Below are 23,634 nucleotides of genomic sequence, written 5' to 3'. Positions count from 1 at the left end.
TCTTCCTGCTGATAATCTCATGAATCTTAAATTGGCTGCTGGAGATGCCATTCCAAGGAAAAGATGTAAGATGCACCTATTCACAGAAGTACACAAACACATGTTGATGCATGCCATGCCATGGCATGATGCATTCTAAATGACATTCAGGGTAGGGTTTGGATTTTGTTTGGATGTTAGCCATATCAAATGATATCTTAAAGTTACAGTTCTTAGCATTTCCATGTAGAGCTGCAGAAGAACTCTGTAAAGGACATTTAGCACTGTGTCAAAAACTGCAGCCCACTCATTCATGATATTGTCCTCTATTTAAAGTGTGTTTGCAAAATAGCTGGTCTGCTCAACTTTTGCATCATCGCAATGCATCATCTTACAAAGCACTCATTGGCCAAATAAATACATGCAGGTTCACATATCTCCGAGATTACTTGTAAACCTACAATTATGCACACAAGTCAAGTTGCACTTACAGTTTATGTGCATGACTGTGAAAACATGGATGCTTCATACACGTCTTTTCCCCAGCAGCGCCAAGGAGCTATACAGTCAGCACAGATGCAATGTCACAGTGACCTTGCATCTGGCCACCAAACTGTAATCACTTCATCTATGAGTCCAAGTGGACATCTGTGCCAAATCTGAACAAAATTCTCTAAAATCATTTCTGAGATATTGTGCTCACATAATGGGACATATGGACGGAAAACCTTAAAACATAATGCTTCCTGCCAGGGCTATGGCCAGTGTGAAGGAATAATAAAAAGCATAGCTTTTTACCCAATAATCATTTTGATTGGGAATGCCATTATGGTTGCCCTGATAAATGGTAAATTTGCCTCTCATTCACCCATTCACACATGCACACACAAATGGCAATGAAACTGCCATGCAAAAAGCTGGCCTGCCTGTCAGGAGACACTTCAGATTCAGTGTATTGCCCTAGGCAATAGGCCCGTTTCCACTGCAGGAACTTCGGGGTAATTTTACGGGGCCGGGGCCGTTGGTGCGTGTCTCCACCGCAGGAACCACCCCCAAAGGACAGAGTTCCGGAACTTTTACGGGGGCTAAACAAGTCCCTGCCTCGGGGTAGGTACTCAGAACGGCCCCGAAAGACTACTGGCTGGGGCTTGGGGATTACTTGGTGCTGACTGGATATACTCAAGGAGGGATATGACGACAACAGAAAGCAACAAAATAGCTGGCATTTTTATAAAACTCAGCAGACGAGGGTTAGCTCGTTCATATAGCTTCTGCCGCCATGCAAACAAACTCACTAAATGGCCCGTGAAAAAAAATATTTTTTCTGGCGGATATCTTAGTTACAACATGATTGAGCTAGCAAAGCAGGTTTGTGTTGCTATGTGTGGTATTTATTCAGTTTTGGGAAATCACGATGTCTAGAAAGCATCAGCTGACAGGGACAGCTAACAGCAGCAGCAAAGCTAACATCAGGACGTCATCTGTTAAAAGCCTCCTGTTGTGGGATAACGTTACAACATGAAACTACTCCAGTTAGCTCAATCACGTTGTAACTAAGACATCCACTGGAAAAAATATTTTTTTCACGGGCCATTTAGTGAGTTATTACAGACGCCACTATCGGCTAACGGCGTCCCTACGTCGCCCCGGTCAAAATGGTCGTGCAACGATTACGTCACATCCAGAGCCCGTAACTTTACAGGAACGTTCCTCCGACTCCACTCTCAGTGGAGACATGGTGGTTGAGAGGGCCCCCCAAATAGTACCAGGAACTTCTTCAGTGGAAACGGGCCTAATGCAATCACCAGAGCAAATGTCGGCATTGTACAATTCTGCAATTCACAAATACATTACATTTGCACATTACTATGTGGCGGATATGTTGAAACTTTACTTTTGACCGATGCTGTGGTGAACGTGTGGCTAGGTTTTGGCACAAAAACTATTAGGTTATGGTTCGTAAAAAAGGATAACCACCCACCACCCCCTCTGCCTCCTGATGAAAAAGTCAGCTAAAATACTACATCATTTTAGAAATGTTTGTAGGACACTAATGACATGTGAATGTAAAGTATCCATGGTTTGCAGAAACACACAATGCCAACATTTACTTCTGGCAACTGGGCTGACCAAGGACACCTCTACATATTTACAGGAAGAGCTTGGGATCAAACCGCCAAATCTGTAATAAGTGGATGACCTGTTCTACCACCTGAGCCACAAAGACAAGACAACTTTCCAGACCTGTAAAATATTCAGTATGCAGTGTTTCTGCTTTTGATAAGCCCTCAAACTCATAGGTCTATTAGTCTTACCGACCTTGTTTCAACACTGAGGCCCCTTGTTTTTTTGTTTGTTTTTATGTTTCTTTTGGGTTTGCTGGTGCTGTTTTTGGTCTTTATGCCCCATAACTGTCAATGTCCTCTGTCTTTGTGAACATCCCCCCAAAAAATCACGAAACTGTCTTTTATATCTGCCATTATTATGCACAGAGACAGGAGCAAATCTGAGATGGTTGTAAATAAAATAAGAGAAAAAGAAGTTTGAATTCCTGGCAAGCAACAAACAGAGTCTGAGTGTTAGCTCACTGGATATAACGTATGTACTGTTGGCTGTCACTTGCCATTTGTGTTGAATAAACCCAGCCTGCAAAAAAAACCCAAAAACCTTCCAGCAGTCAAAATCACACAAAAAACACGACAACAGAAAAACGAGGGAAAAATTCCCTCTGCAGTGAGACTGAACTCTTCTTGAGCAACAAAACGGATGCACTAACAAACAGGACGTATCCCCCACCGTGGCTCAGTAAGAAAGCAGTAAAAGGGAATCACTAACAACCCCTTTCCCCCCTTTCTTCTACAGTGTAGCTGCTTTAACAAGTGATCTCTCCATGGCCAGCATGCACAGGAAGAATGATCACAGCCATTGATATCTCTCTTAATGTACATATGGACAAGCAAGCACTGTATCAGGACAGACTGTCAGCTATGATTGAAATGTATCTCATATCCACACTGGGTCTTGATTTGGTGAGTTTGATTTGAATGAACTATACAACTATTAAAAGCTGTCTTAAGTATACACACTAAAATTGCATTTCTACTACACAACTACTACATATTAAGTATGACTTCCAGTCAAAAAATTTCATAATATTTTCTGTGCACAAGCATTGGCTGAATACACAACGAGTCGAACATGTCTGAATAACGCGGTGTGGTACACTGTGACACTGTAAACTTTCTGGTATTCGGTGCTCATCTCAACTCTGAAACACTGTCAATGGTTTTAAACCCAACTGAACTCTGCTAAGTTTTAAAGCATTTGTTTTGAGATTTGGGACAGCTGCTGTATGCTGAAAACTATGAAAAAGTCAATTTCATGAACCAACATGTTTTTTTTACTGTTCAAGTCTTCAGCTGACTTGGTGGTATGTTAATTGAGCAAAAGGAGGTGAAGTATCTCAACTTGTCTTGCAAGGCACACTGGATCTCATGAGACAGTCTACTTAGCTATTTACATATTCCAGATTCTTAAGGCTCTGCTCTCACTGGATAACAGCATTATCAATTTTGTACTGGAGACTGTTTCCATTCTCCCCTCATATACATTGTGCTTGTTCTTTCTACATGGAATGGAAGCTCTTTCTACAAGTCTACAAATGGTTTTTGGTGGTCTGGTTTTTCACCAGTTTAAGTTAAGTTAAAGATCTTAGACTTTTATCATGCACTCAATAGACATATTTCTCTCAAATTTTGCTCAACAGTTTGTTAGAATCCATGATAAAGAGCACTTCTCCTTTTCAAAGATATTCCATCCACCTAACAGCTGTGGCATATCAAGATGCTGATTAAACATCATTATTACTACACAGGTGTGCCTTGGGATGGTCACAATTGAAGGCCACTCTAAAATGTGCAGTTTGATCACACAGCACAGTATAACAGATGTCCCTCGTCTTGATGTTGTTGGCATGTAAACTGCAGCAATGTCCACCAGAGCTGTTGCCTGTGAACTGAATGCTCATTTCACTACCAATAGCTGTCTCCAATGTTGTCTCCATGAATTTGGTAGTACATCCAACCAGCCTCAAAACAATTTGGTTATGATGACAAACTGCTGTCAGGTCAAGACCCTGGTGAGGACAGTGAGCATACAGATGAGCTTCCCTGAGGCGGTTTGTTCAGAAATTCTGCAGGTGTGCAAACCAATTGCTAAATGTGGTCTGCGGTTGTAAGGCTGGTTGGATGTATTGTCAAATATACAGAAACAACTTTGAAGATGGCTAATGATTGGAAATGAACATTTAGTTCACAAGCAACAGCTCTGGTGGACATTCCTGTAGTCAGCATGCCAATGGCACACTCCCTCAAAACTTGCAACATCTGTGGCACTGTTGTGTGATCAAACTGCACATTTTAGAGTGACCTTTTACTGTGACCATCCCAAGGCACACCTGTGTAGTAATGATGTTGTTTAATCAGCATCTTGATATGTCACAACTAACAGGTGGATGGGTTATCTTGGAAAAAGAGAAGTGCTCACTGACACAGGTTTTAGCAAATTTGCAACCAAAATTTGAGAGAAATATATCTATTGAGTGCATTAAAAAACTCAGTCTTAAACTTAAATCTATGAAAAATGGAAGCAAAAACCAAAAGTGTTGAATTTAAAGTTTTGTACAATATAATTATTGAATGCTGGGCCCGCCCACAGAAATGGATAGGGCTCTGAAAAGGTCATTTCATTTTAATCATTTATTTTTCTATGCAATGGTGGTGTATAAAGAAATACTTTTTAGTTTTATCTGATCATCATATTGTCATACCAGGTGGATCACACATGCACAAACACACACATTAAAGACACACAACCTTCTCAAGCCCCTCCTCCTTCAGACTGATGACATCGAGGTCGAAGTCTGTCCTCAAGCCGTTGGTCCGGTTGAAAGTGATTCTCCCAGTCAGGCCATCCCAGTGGGCCTAAAGAGAGGGATGCAGAGAGACAAGAAGAAGAAGAAGAAGAAGAAGAAGAAGAAGACGTTTAACCATCAGCACCAAGTCTCCAACTCCACTTTCAGATGTGTTTTTGATGTCAGTGTTTGAGGCAAAGCAGTCAAAGAGTGAGAACTCACACTATTTCTATTTCTTCCTCTTTCACACACTGTTTCTGTTTGTACAGTGTTCCCTGGCATCAAGGTCCCCACACAGACTCTGAGTCTGCATTTGTAACAGTGGGAAGGCAATTACCCAATCTTTACAGATATTTAGGGGTGAGATAGGATACAATGTAGCATGAAAGTGGTTCAGAGCAGGGAAGGCTTTTTCTCAGGTACAGCAAATCATCATCAGAGTGCTGCTCTGACTGAAAGCCAGGGACTCCAGGGCCTATCTTTAGTTTGATGAGTGGGAGTCACAGATCTGGAAGTTACTCACTCAGTACAGTTAACTGCACTAGAAAGCATTCGTCATACTACTTTGACTCAGTGTCTGAATATCTCTCCATTGATACCTCTGCTGTTAATAGATACAGGGATAAATTACTCCAATGTTGATAATCATGAAATTTTATGACCACGGAATGCAGTAGGCACATCAGTCAACTGTCTAGGTAAGCTAACAGCATGTGGATTTGTTTTTCTCTCCACAAATAATCAGTCCATCATTTTGTCTGTACCTGCTGGCCATTTTGCCTGGCTGTCTTGTGTGGGTATTCACAGTCCTGAGAGGAGGATTCCTGCAGATTTTGGTGTCCTACCATCATCATTGCAACAACACACGTCAAGATTTAAAATTGTACACCTGAAGGTGCGAGTGCTCATGAACCCATAATTTGTCCCAATGTAGTGCAGCAAAGGCACTAAATGAACAAATGAGGACCAATTAAATTGAACTAGGCCAATAGTGCATTATCATGGCAAGTTGTTCTTCAGGCTTCCGTGTGCTGATGAGCTTTAAGTTGTAATGTGGGAACAACATAAATACAATATGTTGAATTTTATTGCTCAGAGTATTTAAAAAACATGGTAATAATGAAGAGCAAAGGAAACAGATCAGATGAGCCATGAAATATGACTGGTAACTAGTTTTTTTAGATTATCCCAACACCACATGAATGTAGCAGAAGGTTGTGGAGCTAACTGGGATGTCTTTCCCCTCACAAAACGACAGATGGTTGGTCAGTGACATTTCTGTAACATCATTTTGAGCTTATATAACCTACCTATATACAAGTGGGATGCTGAATGTCAGTCAAAATGAATATTTTATCTTTCTTAACTGGTAATGCATTAAAGAGAAGTTTTGTGGGGCGGTCAGCATTAGCTGTCAGACATGCATGTACTATAAGTGAGTGTCACAAAGTAACTGACACCATATTTTGAAAAATGTATCAAAACGAATACATTCACGTTTCAACTTGAAGGAAAGAAAACTGTGAAAAGAAATGATCCTGCCATCACTATTCTCCTATTAACCTTGTGATCGTCTCACACTCTGTCCAAGACGTACAGTTTTTCTATGATAGGTTGATACTGTATAATGACTTTAGATAATCTATTGTATTCCTATCATAATTTCATGTACATTCCACAATCTTTTATATACATTTCTAAGTGTGTGTAACTTTAGGTAACATGTCTGAATCTCTCATCTGAGGGAGGTGAACTAGAAAGATGTCCCTATATGAGGCTGAAGAGAGATATATAGAACATATATAGACATATATAGAACATCTGGTATCACTGACGATGTGTTTTTCACTTGGAAAGAGACATTCCATATGGCCTCTCTGTGCAAGCTTTGAATTGTATTTTCCTGCTATGACCAACAGGTGCAGCCTGATTGCTTGATTTCTTCTTTATCCAAATAACAGAATTTTCCTCTCAGTTGATGTGAATCGATCTGACCCCAGATTTTCAGTATACAGGTGCAACACTTAAATAATTGAAGCCTTTAAACAAGATTTTGGCAGGGCCTCAAGGTCATATAATGAAGCAGGGCACCCTAAGGCCTCTGGCACGTCAGTTTATATTGGGGTCTGGTGGTGCATACTCTTAAACATATCTTAAATCAATTTGCAGAAACCAAGTCTGGACCTTTCAGGACGTTCTGAGTTGCTAGGGCAGTGCCCACTTTGCCTTGCTGGTAATTCAGCCTCGACTGCCATCCTCAGGACAAAATGTAACATTGTGTACATTATTTCAAGAACAAATGACCAGATACCACAGAATTTGCTGGACATTAAAGTACCACAGTGGATAAAGCAGATGTTTTTGGTGACCCTTTGACCTTTACTTTAGTATCTCAGTATCTCAACTACTACTGGACTGATTTACATGATGTCTGTTGCCCTAACCCTAACCGTGTTTTAAAGGGAGATTCCCTGATGTTCTTCGTCACTCCCCTGAACTGTGTAGCACCAGCATCAAGCCAAAATTTTCAATGTAACAAGAGAGACCTAAAAAATCTATTGCCGTGACAGATATCCGCATATTACTGCTGCTCAGAGCCTGGGCCTTTGTGATCTAAATTACCCCAAGACCCATCTCCTTTAGCAACACCCTCTAAGGAGAAAAATCAAAGAAACATTTATAACCCAACAACAAAACTTGAAGTATAGCATCAGTCTTTGCTTCATCTTCTATTGAGGTACGGCTATCAGTGCCTCTATGGGCCGTTAATAGTTCTTTAAGCTGTTAGTCTTGTTTTTAATCATATTGATATGCCTAATATCAGCTTAATGCTATCAGTTCTGAAATGAAAGTCAAAAAAAATTATTAGAATTGTTATTAGCCTTAAAAAAAAGGTTAGTCGCCCTTTTTGTCTGCAGATTTAATCATTCCCTCAGACTGGACATAATATTGGATATTAAAATGAAATGAAATGTCTTTGTGGCAGCAGAAAACAGGAGTAACTACATTAGGACTGGTTGCTTATATGATCAGTTTTCTGTTTTCAGATTTGCAAGACCTTTGACAGCTTTTTTTAATGAATGGCTGAGTTTCTTTGTGCTGTGTACCCAGAATTACTAGAACATTTATTTCTTCACAGAAAACTTTTTTTTTTCATCTGTCTGTCAGAAAAAGCTTATTTACAGCTCGAAAGAAAACACAGCACAAAAGCTTTTTATGGATTTGACCTTGACTTTAGAGACCCTGACTTGGTTGAAACAAGTTGCTGCTCTATCCTCAGTACAGACTTTATGTTTACTGTACCCAGCAGCATAGAACTAACTGTTCAACACACACCAGCTCACTGACTCTGTGGTTCAACTGGGAGGCTTTCAAGGAGGTTTTGGTCAGGAGCTATATGTAAGAAATCTAAAGCAAATAGTCATAAAATCCTCCTAATATGTCACAGAGACTAAGGAATAATGTTCATATAACATACTGATCTCACCGACAACAATAGTATAGCCAGAATATTCGCATTTTAAAAAAAAATTTTACGGTCCGCAAATCATGTTTATGTTTTGAATTTGTGTTTTGGCCTGTTGCGCCACCCACCGCTGTCTACCGGTCACACAGTCAGTAGAGTCTCAGCATCAGTTACAGTTACAACTGAGCTACAGTAGCACGGCAAGCAGCATTAGCAATGTCCCAGTACATAGCATTAGTAGTTTCCTCAGCTGTATCCCGGCAGCAGCGTTAGCAGTGTCCCATTACATAGCATTAGCAGCCGGCTTCTCCTCAGCTGTATCCCGGCAGCAGCGTTAGCAGCAGAGAAACCGAACTTGCTCGAACGGTCCGTGGGAAAACGGAGATCACAGACGCGGCGACGCGGCCCTGCCACGGCAGCCGCCTGTGGGCAAACAAATCAGTCTCCAGCGTGCCGCTGTCCAGCAACCTCGAATCTGTAGTGGAGGGGGGGTGGACATGACTCGCAGCAGTATTTTGAATTTGAGTGCAGTAACCGTTTTGGCCACATTCTTACATACAGCGTCTTTAAGACTCTAACATAGAGGCACTGAGGGTGAGGGCTAATACAAAAGACTACACTTCAGCCAACAAAGGGGTTCTGAAATGAGGGTCAAGAGGTCCAAAAAGGTGTTATAAAGTGACCCCAGTAAACAAGAATATTCTGTATTTAAGGAAGCTTTCACACCAGGGAACCAGGCCCGGATCCAAGTACACTTGACCACAAAGTCCACTTTGTTTAAAACTGTGTACTGTATCGACTTGAAAAGTTTTTCTCGAGTACAGTTCATATATACTTGGGTTTGGTTTGCATCAAGTATGAAAACCAACTGTACCAAAACACAGAAATGGACTGCCATATGGACTGCATATGCTTATGCCTGTAGCATCCCTAGATTTCATCCTACACAGCCATGAGTAATAAAGTAGGAAGGCAGGTGAGAGGGTTGTATTTTATGTTCACTCCAAAATATAAACTAAAAGGCATACTGCAAAGGTGGACTACAATGTGTGGGCTTGGGATTGTGTGATTGGCACTCTTTTTTACACTGTAATGACAACATAAACAAAGGTCAAGTAGATGATGCCTACTTCACATTAGTAATATTCTTTGCCACTGAAGTTTCCCGAGCTATGGATAAATGGAGGGGCAGAAGCCAATGGTAGCTGGGCAAAATACGAATCAATTGCACCTAATACGAAAAAGCCCTTTAACATCTGTGTTAACTAAAAATGATTCTTACCAGTGCTTGCTATTATGACATTAGGTTTCACTAGGTTTCAGACTCCTATTGCACTGTGTGGTATATGGGCAGCTCTAAAATACAGCAGTGATTCAGCAAGGAAATGTTTCTAAATATACTATAGTATGACAGTGTCGAAAGAAGGGATGGGCATTTTAAGAAACTCACACATTTGAGTACTCGAGTACCTGCAAACCCCATGTACTGAGGCTGTTACCTTACCACAGAGGTCCCAACATGTTCACATCCCAAGTTGTCACATATCGCCACTTTGTCAGTGGACTTTCAGGTCTACATATTACACACAAGGTATCTCTCTGCATCTGCTGTTGATGTTCAGGGACACTTCAACCATGACGTCAGCAAAAAGATGTGGTTAGGTTTAGGAAAAACAAACAAACATGTAATTAGGTTTAAACACACCATGGACACATCATGGTTTGGCTCTACATTCATATGGGAAGTGAACACCTGCCTCACGGGTGAAAGTTTGGGGTTTGTTGGATCCATGCACCAACCCTCCTGCCTGCCCGGTAGGAACTTTCCAGCTCCTTATATTATTACCGGAGGGGTTTCAAACTGATACTGCTGTGTCCCACCGCATTATGACGCCTTGGTCTATCATACTGCCACAAAAGGTGGCCTTTGGTGTCCCTGACAAAGAGGCAGTATTTAATGACTTTGGAATGAGAACAGGCTGGAGGCCCATGTTCGATCGTAACCCTCTGCTGTATGTCATCTTCTTTCGCTATATGTCCTCTTTGCCTATAGTATCCAAAAAAAAAAAAAAGGAAAAGGTTTATACAAAAGAAAAAGTTAAGATTTTACCTAAAAGTGAAGTGGGGTCAAATCAGAAGTGCTCCCGCCTCTGGGGAGCATGAGTGCCCCAAAATTTCAGTACAATGTGCGCATTACATTTTGTTATTTCTTGTGTACAATTGGAAAGTTTGGCCTTTCAGCGTTTCACCCCTTCATAATGTTTTTCTTTTTCACTCATAATATATTGTATGCACATTTCACTACAGTTTATCCATTGCTAGTAATATGAGGCACTCAAAAGAGCACCCTGCACTTCCATTTATCACCAGCAGAATGTACACATTCATCCCAATCACCAGATTAAATGTCGGTATTGTACGTTTCTGGAAACCTCAGGAATGTTACATTTATACTTCCTGCAAATATAATCCAATTAATCATATTTCCACATGTGTTTTGTATCTACTCTGTGTTAAGACCTTATTTTTTTTATTTTGAAAAGCAGATGCAGTCACATGTGTCCTGGACCACTGAATGATTACAGAAAATTGATTGAAGAAATTACTGGTAATACAGTATAATAGTAATAAATAATGGTAATAAGATCAAATCATGAGTAAGCACATGGATTTCAACACTTTGTTTTCCACTCCATCCCAGGTAATGCAATTTAAAGACTGTTAGGGACCACAGTATGCAGAAATAATTTTGGAAAAAAGGTAATGTTCCTTTTTCTCTTGCCAAAATGTAACACAACTTTGGGGCATTATTTCGCCCCCTTTCCAACAGGCTAGCATAACATGGTTGGTACCAATCGATGCCTTAGGTCTTCTAGTTTAGTATAATACCTGTGTCCACAGTAGGTTTTCTTACTACAAATTAGTAGGGCTGTAGTCAACCAAAGAAAATCTTGGTCGACTAAAGTCGCACACAATCTTCAACTAATCGATTAGTGGAGGGGAAAAAAAATCTGTACGTTATTTTTACTTCTGCGGTGGTGTGTCTGTGTCACTCTGCAGTTACACCTCCAAAACACTAGTTGGCAGTGGAGGACTGTGTTAAGTGCTGTAAAGTTTAGTTCAAATCAAACTTTATTTATATAGATGATTCAAAACACACATTAAACATTGCTTAATAGGGACAATTTCAAACAAGTACAGTAAACAAGCAAACACTTGTCTTTATCTGGACACATTTCCCCCACCAATACAACATGCTAACATTATTAGCACAAGTCTATGGCATTTTACATTGTATAAATTAGCCTAGCGTCTAGCGATCTTTTCCTCTTCTCATATGAAACCAGGGAAAACAGCAACACTTAACACTCCATTACAACTCACAACATTCATTCGACAAAACAACTGTCTTATACTAAACATGTTTTCCAAGCAAATACAACATGCTAACGTTATTAGCGCCAGCCTATGGCATTTTACACTATATAAATTAGCCTAGCGATGAGCAGAGACTTCCTCTGCTCGTATGAAACCAGGATAAATTTCGAAGTATAAATCCCTGAAGGATAAATCACACACAAGACTTAAAATGCTATTTTAGTGGAGGCTTTACTGTCTTCACAACTTATTGTTTCTTATCTGTGAAATACAAGTAAATACAAGCTTCGTTTCCACTGAGGGAAATGGTTTCAGCTTACAGAAACATACAGGAGGTCTGCGTCACTGCAACGCTGAGCGTGAGGGTGGGCGAGTTCAACTTTCTGTCAACAAAGGGGGTGTTTTGAAAACACCCCCATTTTCACAGATAACTTAGCCTGTCCCCCCGCTACAGGAAATAATGGATTAATCCTGGAAAGCTGTTGATGTAGCACTTTGCTCCTTATGAAAGTAACACGGCGATTATTTGACTAATGAGAATTTGGTCGGATGAGAGCATAGCGACCAAATAATCGACTATTCGACCAGGAGACTACAGCCCTACAAATTAGTCTTACTCACTTCTCACCTTCAGCTCTGCCTGCCATACCTGGTGCTTCTTCATGTTTTTTGGGTGTTTTTTTGGTTTGTTTTTGTCATACATTTGGCCGCTGCCTATCTGCTCCTTTTATTTTTTCTTGTTCGCTCTGTACCCTGACATTTCTTTTAGGAGCTCCTGATTTTTGGTGATGCATTATGACTTAGCTAATCAGGCAGCAGTCCGCCTCACATGTTTATATCAGCAGCATTTATGATTCCTGTGCATCACACACCTGACTCCATCAGATAGACCTCACCATTTCATAATACCTACAGGGGTGGAAGTATCAGATGGCACATTGAGATGTGTTTTAATGATAACAATACATTTATTTTTCTTCTAAATAAATTCAACTTGTATTGTCAGTAATATATTTCAGTAAGTCAATTGTTGTACTTAATCCCATTTAAGGTTCAACCATTGACCTTTTGTCACTCATGTGAAACAGTGGTCTGCTGCTTGGCACCTGTCTTGCCTAGCTATAAGGCCATCCACCATCCCCTCCATCCTTTGATGAGAAATTCAGCTCATTTACATGTAATTTGAGGCTCACATTGGAAATTTGTATATAATATGTATGAAACATACAAATGCAATAACTATAATGTAATGTAATGTAATCTGTGGTTTGCTCAAATATACAAGGCCAACATTTCATCCTGCTGACTGGGCTAAGAAATTGTTAGCAGCTTGTAGAGAAAAAAAAGAAATAAAGATTTTTTTTCCAGTTCAAAGAATGACATTAATAAACCAAATCCAAACAAACGGTCTTATCTTGTCATAAATTTCTCAACTAACCATTTTGAAAACAGGCATATAACATTCATCTGTATTGGTATTCTCACGGAATCTGCAGTGCAATAACAATCAGAGCAAATTTACATTAATTTCAATCTGGGGACATGATGATGTGAGTTCTTCTGTGCAGTAAAGTTCGTGCAGAAGAGAGGATTTAAAAGATAATGTCCTGTGAACATGTGCAGAGCATCATTCTGGATTAGCACAAGCGATTTTCTGCACTGTAGCCATTGAGCTAACAGCGTCTTAAAAATGCTGGCAACCTCTTGTGTGACTATGGGCTTAGAAAGCTTCAAATCAGAGGACAAAAACAGCCAAACAGTAGCAGATTGAGAGAAGATGGAAAGAAAAGAGGGAATGAGGGGAGGGTCAGGGAAGAAAACATTTGTATGGTTAGCTTAATATAAATATATCCACATGTATGTTCTTCCCATTTGCATATAAACCCTAATTATTTGCTTCTCTTGGTCTCTGCAAACTAAAGGGGAACAGAGGGTTAGAAGCCCTAAATATAGGTTGCCTAATACCCAGCCTTTTCACAGACAGAAAGCTCTGGATTAACTGTCCCAGCTTCACAAATGCATCAAACTGTGGGGCAATTACCAAAAATTAAGATAATGTGTTTTTGTCTCTGCATCAGTGATTAATATTGAAATTTGGAGAGAAGGCTCAAGATGGCTGCCCTCCTCGAGAGAGTATGTATGTACACATACTGAATAAAATATTTCCATACAAATAAATACACAGATAAATAATTTCTATTTATTCATATTCCCTTTCTTGACTGCCTATGCCTTATTTGCATTCCATCTCTGTCTGCTTTCCTGAGAGCATGTGTTCTCTGTGTGGAGGTGCCGTGTATGTTGAGGAGGAAGACAGAATGGGGAGCAGGTAGAGCAGCATCTACCTCTTTGATGAGGGCCATGAAGCGGTTCCCGAAGCGCCAGGGCTTGTGTCGGTTGCACTGTAATGAGCTGACAGTGATCTGCTGAGACTGCTGCACAGCCACGGCCACCACGTGCACGGCATCGTACATCAGTGCGGCGTCCGTCTGCAAGCCAAAAAGGGGTGGGGTGGTGGTGGTGGGGGGGTAAACAGACAGTCATTAACATGGAATGCAGCACACAACAGATCAGCACGCCGCGGCAGCATGGAGCTTTTCAGAATCAGAGAAATATCAATATCATGATGGCAGAATCAAAGCCTCACAGTGAAACTCAGACGTACGGCTAGGCAGAGTGAGTGAGTGTTAACGGAGAAAAACAGTAAATACATTTGCCAAAGCCTAAAAACAGACTTTTGGCAATTTTATTTGTATTATTGACTGTATTTGCTGTAAGTTGAAAGTGAAGCTCAAAATGGTGCATTCATCTGCAGTAGTAGTGCAAATTACATGTTAGAGCAGCGTAACACACAGGATATAAGGGCAAGGAAACTCATAAAAAATACAAGTACATTCAAACATAAATTAGACAGATTAGACTGTATAAAAATGTGCAAATATAAATGTTATGCACAGAGTAACGTTTCCAATAATAAAGCTACTAAACTCAAATAACACAGCCTATATTTTACCTATTATTAGTGCTACATTTTACAGTTATTACCTGTAAACATTTTTACAAATGACAGAACCTCTTTAATAAGCATTGTACTACAAATACTACTGCTGCCAATACTAATATTTGCACTTATACAATTCATGTCAAATTTATACATGTAACACATAAAACAAAAACAAAACAAAACAAAACAAAAAAAAAAAAACACTTGACCAAAATGCTGTACAAATTAAAGTGAACAGCACACATAGTGGTAAAAAGCACAAAAACAACAACACATGGCAATGGAGAAATATAAGGCAATGTCATAATATGTGCACAAATCTAAAACAGAAAGAATAACACACACATATACATACACATATATATAAACACACACACACACACACACACACAATCTTTTTCTTTTCAATATTTCTTTATTTCTGTTTTAATTAGTTTGTTGTATACCAATTAGTCACTCATTTTTATTTTTTAAATAAATTATATCAGCATAGTTTTTCTCCTTAAGTTGAACGGACGTTTGTTAAACCTGTGGCTTCTTGACCCCTCCTGACACATTTCTTATTTGTCACTATCTGGATTTTATGCACCTTTTATGTGTGTGCAAATAAAATATTAAGAAAAAAAAGATAATTAAAAAAAAAGGTTATAAAATACTTAAATACTGAAACGACATGTACATCTTGAGTTTTGCCTTAAAAGGCTATTCCAACATCTTTGGAGCTCCCATCACAAAGGCACAGTCTCCCTTACTCACTAGCCTCGATCGTGGAAACAGGATACTTTTGTTTTATCTAGTTCCAGTTAGTCTAGGGTTATTGCAGTCCATGTGTAACACTCACTTTAGAATACAGACATCTGCAGGTTGGAGCAGGAGTGAAGGGAGTGGTGAGGGTGACACCATATATGGGTCATTCTGAGTTTTTAAGGAGCTATAGGTACATTGTTAATTTCCTTAATTCTGGAACACAGTCCATTATTTTAAGGTCCCTTAATGACAAGAGCGCACATTCCATATGCTCAGTATGCTCTTCCAGCTATCTATAAACTCTTAAACTATTTTGGAAAAAGCTTTGTCCTAGTCAAGATTATTCAAAATTCTTGGGACATGAGATTAAATAGTGCTATAAAGGGTGAATTTCTAGCTGCTGCTGTAATTTACAGAACAAAGGGTGGTAGCCCACTCTGAAAAGCCTCTCAGAAACACTTAATGCATGTAGAAATATGTATACAGTGTACAGTAAAAGATATGTGTAGTACAGTATGGAGGCCCCAAAGGGTCACAGTGGAATGTTTATCCTCAACTGCTTTTGAATTAATTATAGGCTAGTTTAACATATGTATATATATACAGTACAGGCCAAAAGTTTGGACACACCTTCTCATTCAATGCGTTTTCTTTATTTTCATGACTATTTACATTGTAGATTCTCACTGAAGGCATCAAAACTATGAATGAACACATGTGGAGTTATGTACTTAACAAAAAAAGGTGAAATAACTGAAAACATGTTTTATATTCTAGTTTCTTCAAAATAGCCACCCTTTGCTCTGATTACTGCTTTGCACACTCTGGGCATTCTCTCCATGAGCTTCAAGAGGTAGTCACCTGAAATGGTTTCCACTTCACAGGTGTGCCTTATCAGGGTTAATTAGTGGAATTTCTTGCTTTATCAATGGGGTTGGACCATCAGTTGTGTGTGCAGAAGTCAGGTTAATACACAGCTGACAGCCCTATTGGACAACTGTTAAAATTCATATTATGGCAAGAACCAATCAGCTAACTAAATAAAAATGAGTGGCCATCATTACTTTAAGAAATGAAGGTCAGTCAGTCCGGAAAATTGCAAAAACTTTAAATGTGTCGCAAAAACCATCAAGCGCTACAACGAAACTGGCACACATGAGGACCGACCCAGGAAAGGAAGACCAAGAGTCACCTCTGCTTCTGAGGATAAGTTCATCCGAGTCACCAGCCTCACAAATCGCAAGTTAACAGCAGCTCAGATCAGAGACCAGATGAATGCCACACAGACCCAGCAGACCCATCTCTAGAACAACTGTTAAGAGGAGACTGCGCGAATCAGGCCTTCATGGTCAAATAGCTGCTAGGAAACCACTGCCAAGGAGACGCAACAAGCAGAAGAGATTTGTTTGGGCCAAGAAACACAAGGAATGGACATTAGACCAGTGGAAATCTGTGCTTTGGTCTGATGAGTCCAAATTTGAGATCTTTGGTTCCAACCGCCGTGTCTTTGTGAGACGCAGAAAAGGTGAACGGATGGATTCCACATGCCTGGTTCCCACTGTGAAGCATGGAGGAGGAGGTGTGATGGTGTGGGGGTGTTTTGCTGGTGACACTGTTGGGGATTTATTCAAAATTGAAGGCACACTGAACCAGCATGGCTACCACAGCATCCTGCAGCGACATGCCATCCCATCCGGTTTGCGTTTAGTTGGACGATCATTTATTTTTCAACAGGACAATGACCCCAAACACACCTCCAGGCTGTGTAAGGGCTATTTGACCAAGAAGGAGAGTGATGGAGTGCTGCGGCAGATGACCTGGCCTCCACAGTCACCGGACCTGAACCCAATCCAGATGGTTTGGGGTGAGCTGGACTGCAGAGTGAAGGCAAAGGGGCCAACAAGTGCTAAACACCTCTGGGAACTCCTTCAAGACTGTTGGAAAACCATTTCAGGTGACTATCTCTTGAAGCTCATGGAGAGAATGCCCAGAGTGTGCAAAGCAGTAATCAGAGCAAAGGGTGGCTATTTTGAAGAAACTAGAATATAAAACATGTTTTCAGTTATTTCACCTTTTTTTGTTAAGTACATAACTCCACATGTGTTCATTCATAGTTTTGATGCCTTCAGTGAGAATCTACAATGTAAATAGTCATGAAAATAAAGAAAACGCATTGAATGAGAAGGTGTGTCCAAACTTTTGGCCTGTACTGTATATATATATATATATATATATATATATATATATATATATATATATATATGTACCCTTCAGGGGGCTCTGTGCAATACAGTCACTATGGCTGAAAAATTTGTTTTGAGGATTAAAGTGGACATTACAAAATGCCTACGTTAAATGAAGACACTGGTGATGCCAGGAGCAGCATTATTCTGCATTTCAATAAAGTATGATGCCGTTTTTATATATATACAGCAACAAAAGACCATTCAAGCAAAACAAATAAACAACACACAAAAGGATCTCAAGCTGAATATGTGTGATTCTCTCTCTCTATATAAACACATATACATGATAAAGTCTGGACAGTAAACAGTCGGTAGGAACAGAGGAGTGTCGTCGGAGCTATCAGAGAATTGCCAGTCATCCACGCTTCATGAAAGAAGCCTATAATTCTGCAGTTCCTCAAAAAAAATCTAATTAGTGTTTGTCTCGCTTGATTGAAAAGCAATCAAAACAGCTCTCTACAGTTGTTGCATGGAAATCGTGCCCTGAGGTGCTTGGGAAAGCATTGTCCTGCAGGAAAAAAATCACTCCCAAACCCGTCATTTTCCCCCATTTGAGCCCTGATTGAGCATCGGAAGACTGCAGCTTAAGATGCCAGTTTGGCTGTAATAGAGTGGTGAAGACACTCCAGTGGCTTTTTGACATGCGTGAATGTGTGTGTGTGTGTGTGTGTGTGTGTGTAGCTGGATCCATATGCATGGGAGATGTCCAGAGATGTTTCAAAATCAATCACAGTCAATAAGCTTGCCTTCTAGAAATTCAGCCTGGTTTCAGCATGTGCCCGCAGGAGTGTGAGGTATTAATAATCTGTGTTAGAAGAAGGTGTTGAAGCAAAGGAGTGTGAATTTATTGCAGTGTGGGTGTCACCTGGAGGCTGTTAAGTGTGCATGTTGGGGGTTATGCTGTATCGTTTTTCAGATATGGGTGTCAACCGGCAGTGATAGGATGGATATGACCCACTTTAACTGACTTCATAGTTATCTTAGAAATAACCAATGTTACACTGGTTGTAGAATTTGTCATGCTACGTGTCATACTGTCAAGTATCTTCTGTGCAAGTGACAACGTTGGTGTATGGACTACACAAGAGAATAGGCATCACCAAGATCAGGGGGGCTCACCCATTAATATTCATACAAATTCATAGAAATCCAGCCAATATTCATATGTGATGTAGTCCATCATGGGGGTTGTACAGGAGGAAAGCTAATGTTATGAAACTGAAAGAATTACATCTTCTGGAGAGCAGGAATGGACTTAGTTAATTTAATGGAAACATTCTTGTTTCATCTTTATGATTTTGGTATACAAGTAGAGATTGTAACTTCATGGTGGTGGTTTAGGAAAGGTCAACAAGTGTCCAAAATGGAAATGGTTCACTCTGGAGAGCAGGAATGTGCCTGATTAATTTTATGGGAACAAGCTCTTCAGATTTTCATATTTTGTGGATACATGGGGACACTTTAGCTTGATAAGGGTATTGATATTGGTACTGGTATCTAATTTTTGAAACCATACCCAGCCCTAAAGATGGCTCGAAGTCAAAAACACTTAGAATCATCTAGGAACCTTGATTAATCACAGAGAATTCCATGAAAATTGTCGAGAAACACTGAATGACTAGACAGATTTACATCAGCATATTAACAAGACATCCTATGAAAATACCAAAAACTGCAATGTCTCTATATTTTCCAATTTCCCGACATTGTTTGTGGTTTTTCCGACCCAAGCCACTTCAGCGACATCTAAATCTTTAAAAATGCAGAGGGCTCACATATGATTTCATTCATAAAATGGCTAAATAATTAGACAGCTGGGTACTGCAGTGTTTTTGCAAATGTAACTTTAAATGGAGTAATGAGTGCATTACATGGGGACTATTTTCATTTATGTGTTTTTAATAGTTTTTAGATGACAATTGAGCAATAAGATAAATCAGTCTTTGGATACACACATTATAGTGACTGTGGGATATATTCATTGTTGTTTGGGTCTGCACATGGGATTTGTTGACAAAAAGAAGTAGATAAAAATTGCCTTATGGTCCAAGAAACAGCACGTCTTTAATAGCTAATGGCTGCATCTCATAGTATTGGCAGGTTCTGGTCATTGCTCATGTCTAGCTAATGGCATGCACAAATATACATCATAAAAACATCATAAAAGTCAGTGTAGAAAACAGTGTGACAAGGCTAACCTCTCTGCCATGATGCCACCCCAAACATAAATTGCTGCACCGTAGTAACAAGACCTATGCTCCAGACATTTTCTTTTGCAGTCCTTTCACAATGTCCTGTTTGGTGTGAATTGATTCTCTCATGGAATCGCTACAATCAGTGCATTTCCACACAGAGGCAAAGACAGTTTGGATGGTGCTTTGGCATGGAGTTAAACTTTGGTGAACTTTTGACAAAGATTGCAGAATGGACCAATTCAGCCATTCTGACAGTGCTGAATTTTGAATTACTGGAGAGGATGACAGATTCCCAAATAAGGAAAGCTATCATATTAACTGAGACACAGTATCCAATTGTATGTAACCCTGCTCTGTTGAATAAAAACAGATTGAGCCTCACTCTTTAAAACCACAGATAAAACTAGCTAAAACCAACAATGCCACTGCACCTTCTCCAAGTAAAACTAGTTCTGCAGGCTTCCAGATGTGCAGAGCAGATGTGTTCCACTGTGCAACTCTCTGGTGTCACCACTCACTTAAGCTCAATGTAAACATCCCAACCAAAATGATCAAGTAGGTTATTCGTTATTGTTTTCACTTAGGCTGACCAAACATCCTCTTTTGCCCAGACATGTCCACTTTTCACGTCCCGTCCGGGGCGTCTGGGGGGTTTTTATAAACTGATGATAATGTCTGGTTTTCCGTGTGTTTGTGTGTGTGTGTGTTAGAGCGCGGCACGGGCCGCATATTTCTGTCCGAACCCGAACCGAGCCCGACATTATTTAATGACCAAAGCACTGAGTTTGTGTCACACAGTTGTTATGGTTACAGGCTATTTAACAGGCCGGGCGTGCGCCGTGGGTGCTCAGCATAGAGGGAGACCTCCGTGTTTGAGACGGGAGCGGGAGGCGGGAGCGGGAGGCGGGAGGTCCGACGCTTCCAGCGAGAGGAGAGGGAGAAATAAAACAAAATAAGATAAAATAGGAAAAACCTGTCTCCCTCTTTTATTTTATTTTCAGCGTTTAATCAAGGCGGAGGCGGGCGGCTGGAGGTCCAAGACTTCCAGCGAGGGGAGAGGTAGAAACAAACAGCCAATGTGTGTCTGTGTGTGTTATGTTCAGGTGTTGTCACGTAAATAACAGTGCCCAAGCAATAAACAGGATAGACAATAGGATTTTATTTATTTTTACACTACATTTTCACTGAAAGCTGACCGAATCCGACCCGAGCCCGAATACAATTTATAGCTACATTTTTGACCAAACCCGCCCGACCAGTCGGGTACCATCGGGCTCGGATCGCCACACTCTAGTGTGTGTATGTGTCCCCTATTGGGGCCTATCTGAATTTCTGTCTTTGAGAGATATTATTTTGTAATATAACTGAATTTTCTACCCATACATATAAATTTTAAATATATTAAAATGATAAGGCATCTTTGAGTAAACTGTGAGTATCATTTAAGTAGGCTATGTCGTGGCTGGCCAAGTGTCCTCTTTTTTGGAAATGAAAATATGGTCACCCTACTTTCACTAACAAATCACCATGAGGATGACAATAATTGTTTGCACCCTCCAAAAACCATTAGGAACAACCAATGCACAAAAGATTCATGAGACTGTTTTTGATCTGCCACTTCAGCCTGGTCTAGCTTACCAACAAATTCTCTCATCACATATCAGTGTTTGGTCATGGAATTTCCATGATGAGATATGATGTGCAAGATACCCTGGGTGCGTGGGTTGTAAACGTTCTGTTCACCATGTCAACTTCTGCCTGTTACATGCATTGTCTGTTATACAATACACTCCCGTTTTCGCAGGAAATGTACAGTTTCCATACAGTCTCTTTTGAAATAAATGCACTGCGTCGGTACAACACCATCAAATGACGTTTTTTTCCTTCAACAAATCCATTTGGTTACATTTAGCCAACACAGGCACACAGTTGGGTTTGAGAAAAAAGAACAGGGTTTGGCTTTAAAATCTCATTGGAAGCAAACACTAGCCTCCCGTGTAAAAGTCTATGGCTGTTGAACCGATCCACCACCGCTTTCACCCACCCTACGGGGACTTTTGCCCACTTAGCCCATGTTGTTGTCCTGCTGCCTTTCTCACTGACATAGCTGGGTGTTATTACACAATAACAGCAAATGGTCAGGTATCATACCGACGTGAAAAATGCCTTTTTTCCCTCAGTGTCTGACAGCAGAAGTCACTGCCCAAGCAGCGGTATTCGACGACTTCAAAGTGAGACTGGGTTGAGCAGACGCATTACTTGGTTGCACACATTGCATTGAGGATGTGCACCTGGACCACGGAAACAGAGCCGATGGAAAGTTTAATTAGAGTAATCTGTCACAGTAGACACATGGATTTCCTGATTGAACAACATCACACACTGGCCTCTAGTTAATGTTACAACCCCCTAGGTATTATAAAGAGCAAGAAAGTCCACATGGGGAGGTGGATGGGTCAAATAGACACCAGATTTTCACGCAAGAGACCACTGTTCTTGTCCAGTGTAAAACTAAAATTCAGCATTGGCTTCTTTTAACTTTATTTACTTACCTCCTTTGCATAGTCATGTCATGATACATAATGTACTGACATCACTTTACTACATACTTATGTCCCATATGTAACAAATGAAGTACTCTCGACTGAAACTGCAAACTTATTTTCAAAACCTCACCAAGTAGTTCTGGTGCTTTCACCCAACTGTGCCACCACCCTGTAATTTACCACAGTAAGCAGTGTTAGGGGTTGTGGTCATTTCCTGAATTTCTGTAAGACTACGTTGGCGCCTTCTACGGTTAAGATTGGTTAGGTTTAGACAACTAAAACTATTTGGTTAAAGTTAGAGAAATGGTGTGGTAATGAGTAAATGAAACACACTTTGACTGTTGGTAGGAGAGAGGGTGTGAACAGCAGCCTCCAGTGTTTAAGTCCTGATCATCTGCCCTAACCTTGTCTTGACCCTTTGTCCTTCAACAGTCATCGCTAGTATGACTGCAAGAGACATGTTAACATATGCAGGTTTAAGTGTTTGAAATCATGGCCAATGCTGTTTCACTGGTGACGACAGCCTCTGATATTGGCCTTCACAGACCTAATTTAGTTCAAGGCTACTTTGTGTGTTTGGGTGGGAAAGACTTCAGTGTGACTGCTAGCTTCATGGCATCCAGTCTTTCTCTCAGTGCTGAGGGCAGGAGCTGCAGCTCTGTGATGTTCACACTGCCATCCATTCTCTCCGCTATAAACCACACAGGCCCACGGGGACCTCATAATAGCAATGTGACACCCTGTCAATCACAGCACAGATCCTTCGAACAGGAGAAGTCAGTGAGATTTGTTGGGTAGTAGAAGTAAACTTGTACTCTCACCCAGATGGCTGGGACTAGGCTGGCATCGCCTCATTCATGATAAACTGACAAAGATATTCCAGCTGAAGCATTTCAGTCAATACGGTGTCAAAGTTAAGAAAGTATTTCATGAATTAAATATGTTCTTAATTAAAATAAGCAGCCCAATATATTCAGTTGTGTGCGGGAGTGAGTAAAGATGAGCAGAGGCTTGCTGGAGGAGCTCTGGCAGCAGAGGTTTGTGTGCCTCTCTGCTTCTCCCCGGTGTGAGCCTCACAAGTACCCGTCAGGCAGACTCGCAAATGATTTAGCAACACCGGCACTTCACTCTATAAACATCTCATTAAAATCAATTATGTCA

General features: G+C 40.4%; 1 protein-coding gene across 2 annotated transcripts in view; it reads right to left on the bottom strand.

The window, feature by feature from the left end:
* grik2 (glutamate receptor, ionotropic, kainate 2) overlaps positions 1–23,634 on the bottom strand; it is a 444,385-nt gene that overhangs the window by 156,749 nt on the left and 264,002 nt on the right. For both annotated transcript variants that reach the window (XM_033640493.2, XM_033640492.2), the window contains exons 8-9: positions 14,081–14,224; positions 4,854–4,961 (exon numbers count right to left, since the gene is read on the bottom strand). In XM_033640493.2, coding sequence (XP_033496384.1) covers positions 4,854–4,961; positions 14,081–14,224 — 252 coding nt within the window. The remainder of the gene's footprint in view (positions 1–4,853; positions 4,962–14,080; positions 14,225–23,634) is intronic.

Source organism: Epinephelus lanceolatus, chromosome 10 (genome assembly GCF_041903045.1).
Source record: "Epinephelus lanceolatus isolate andai-2023 chromosome 10, ASM4190304v1, whole genome shotgun sequence".
NCBI lineage: Eukaryota > Metazoa > Chordata > Actinopteri > Perciformes > Serranidae > Epinephelus > Epinephelus lanceolatus.
This window is presented reverse-complemented; position numbering and strand designations above follow the sequence as displayed.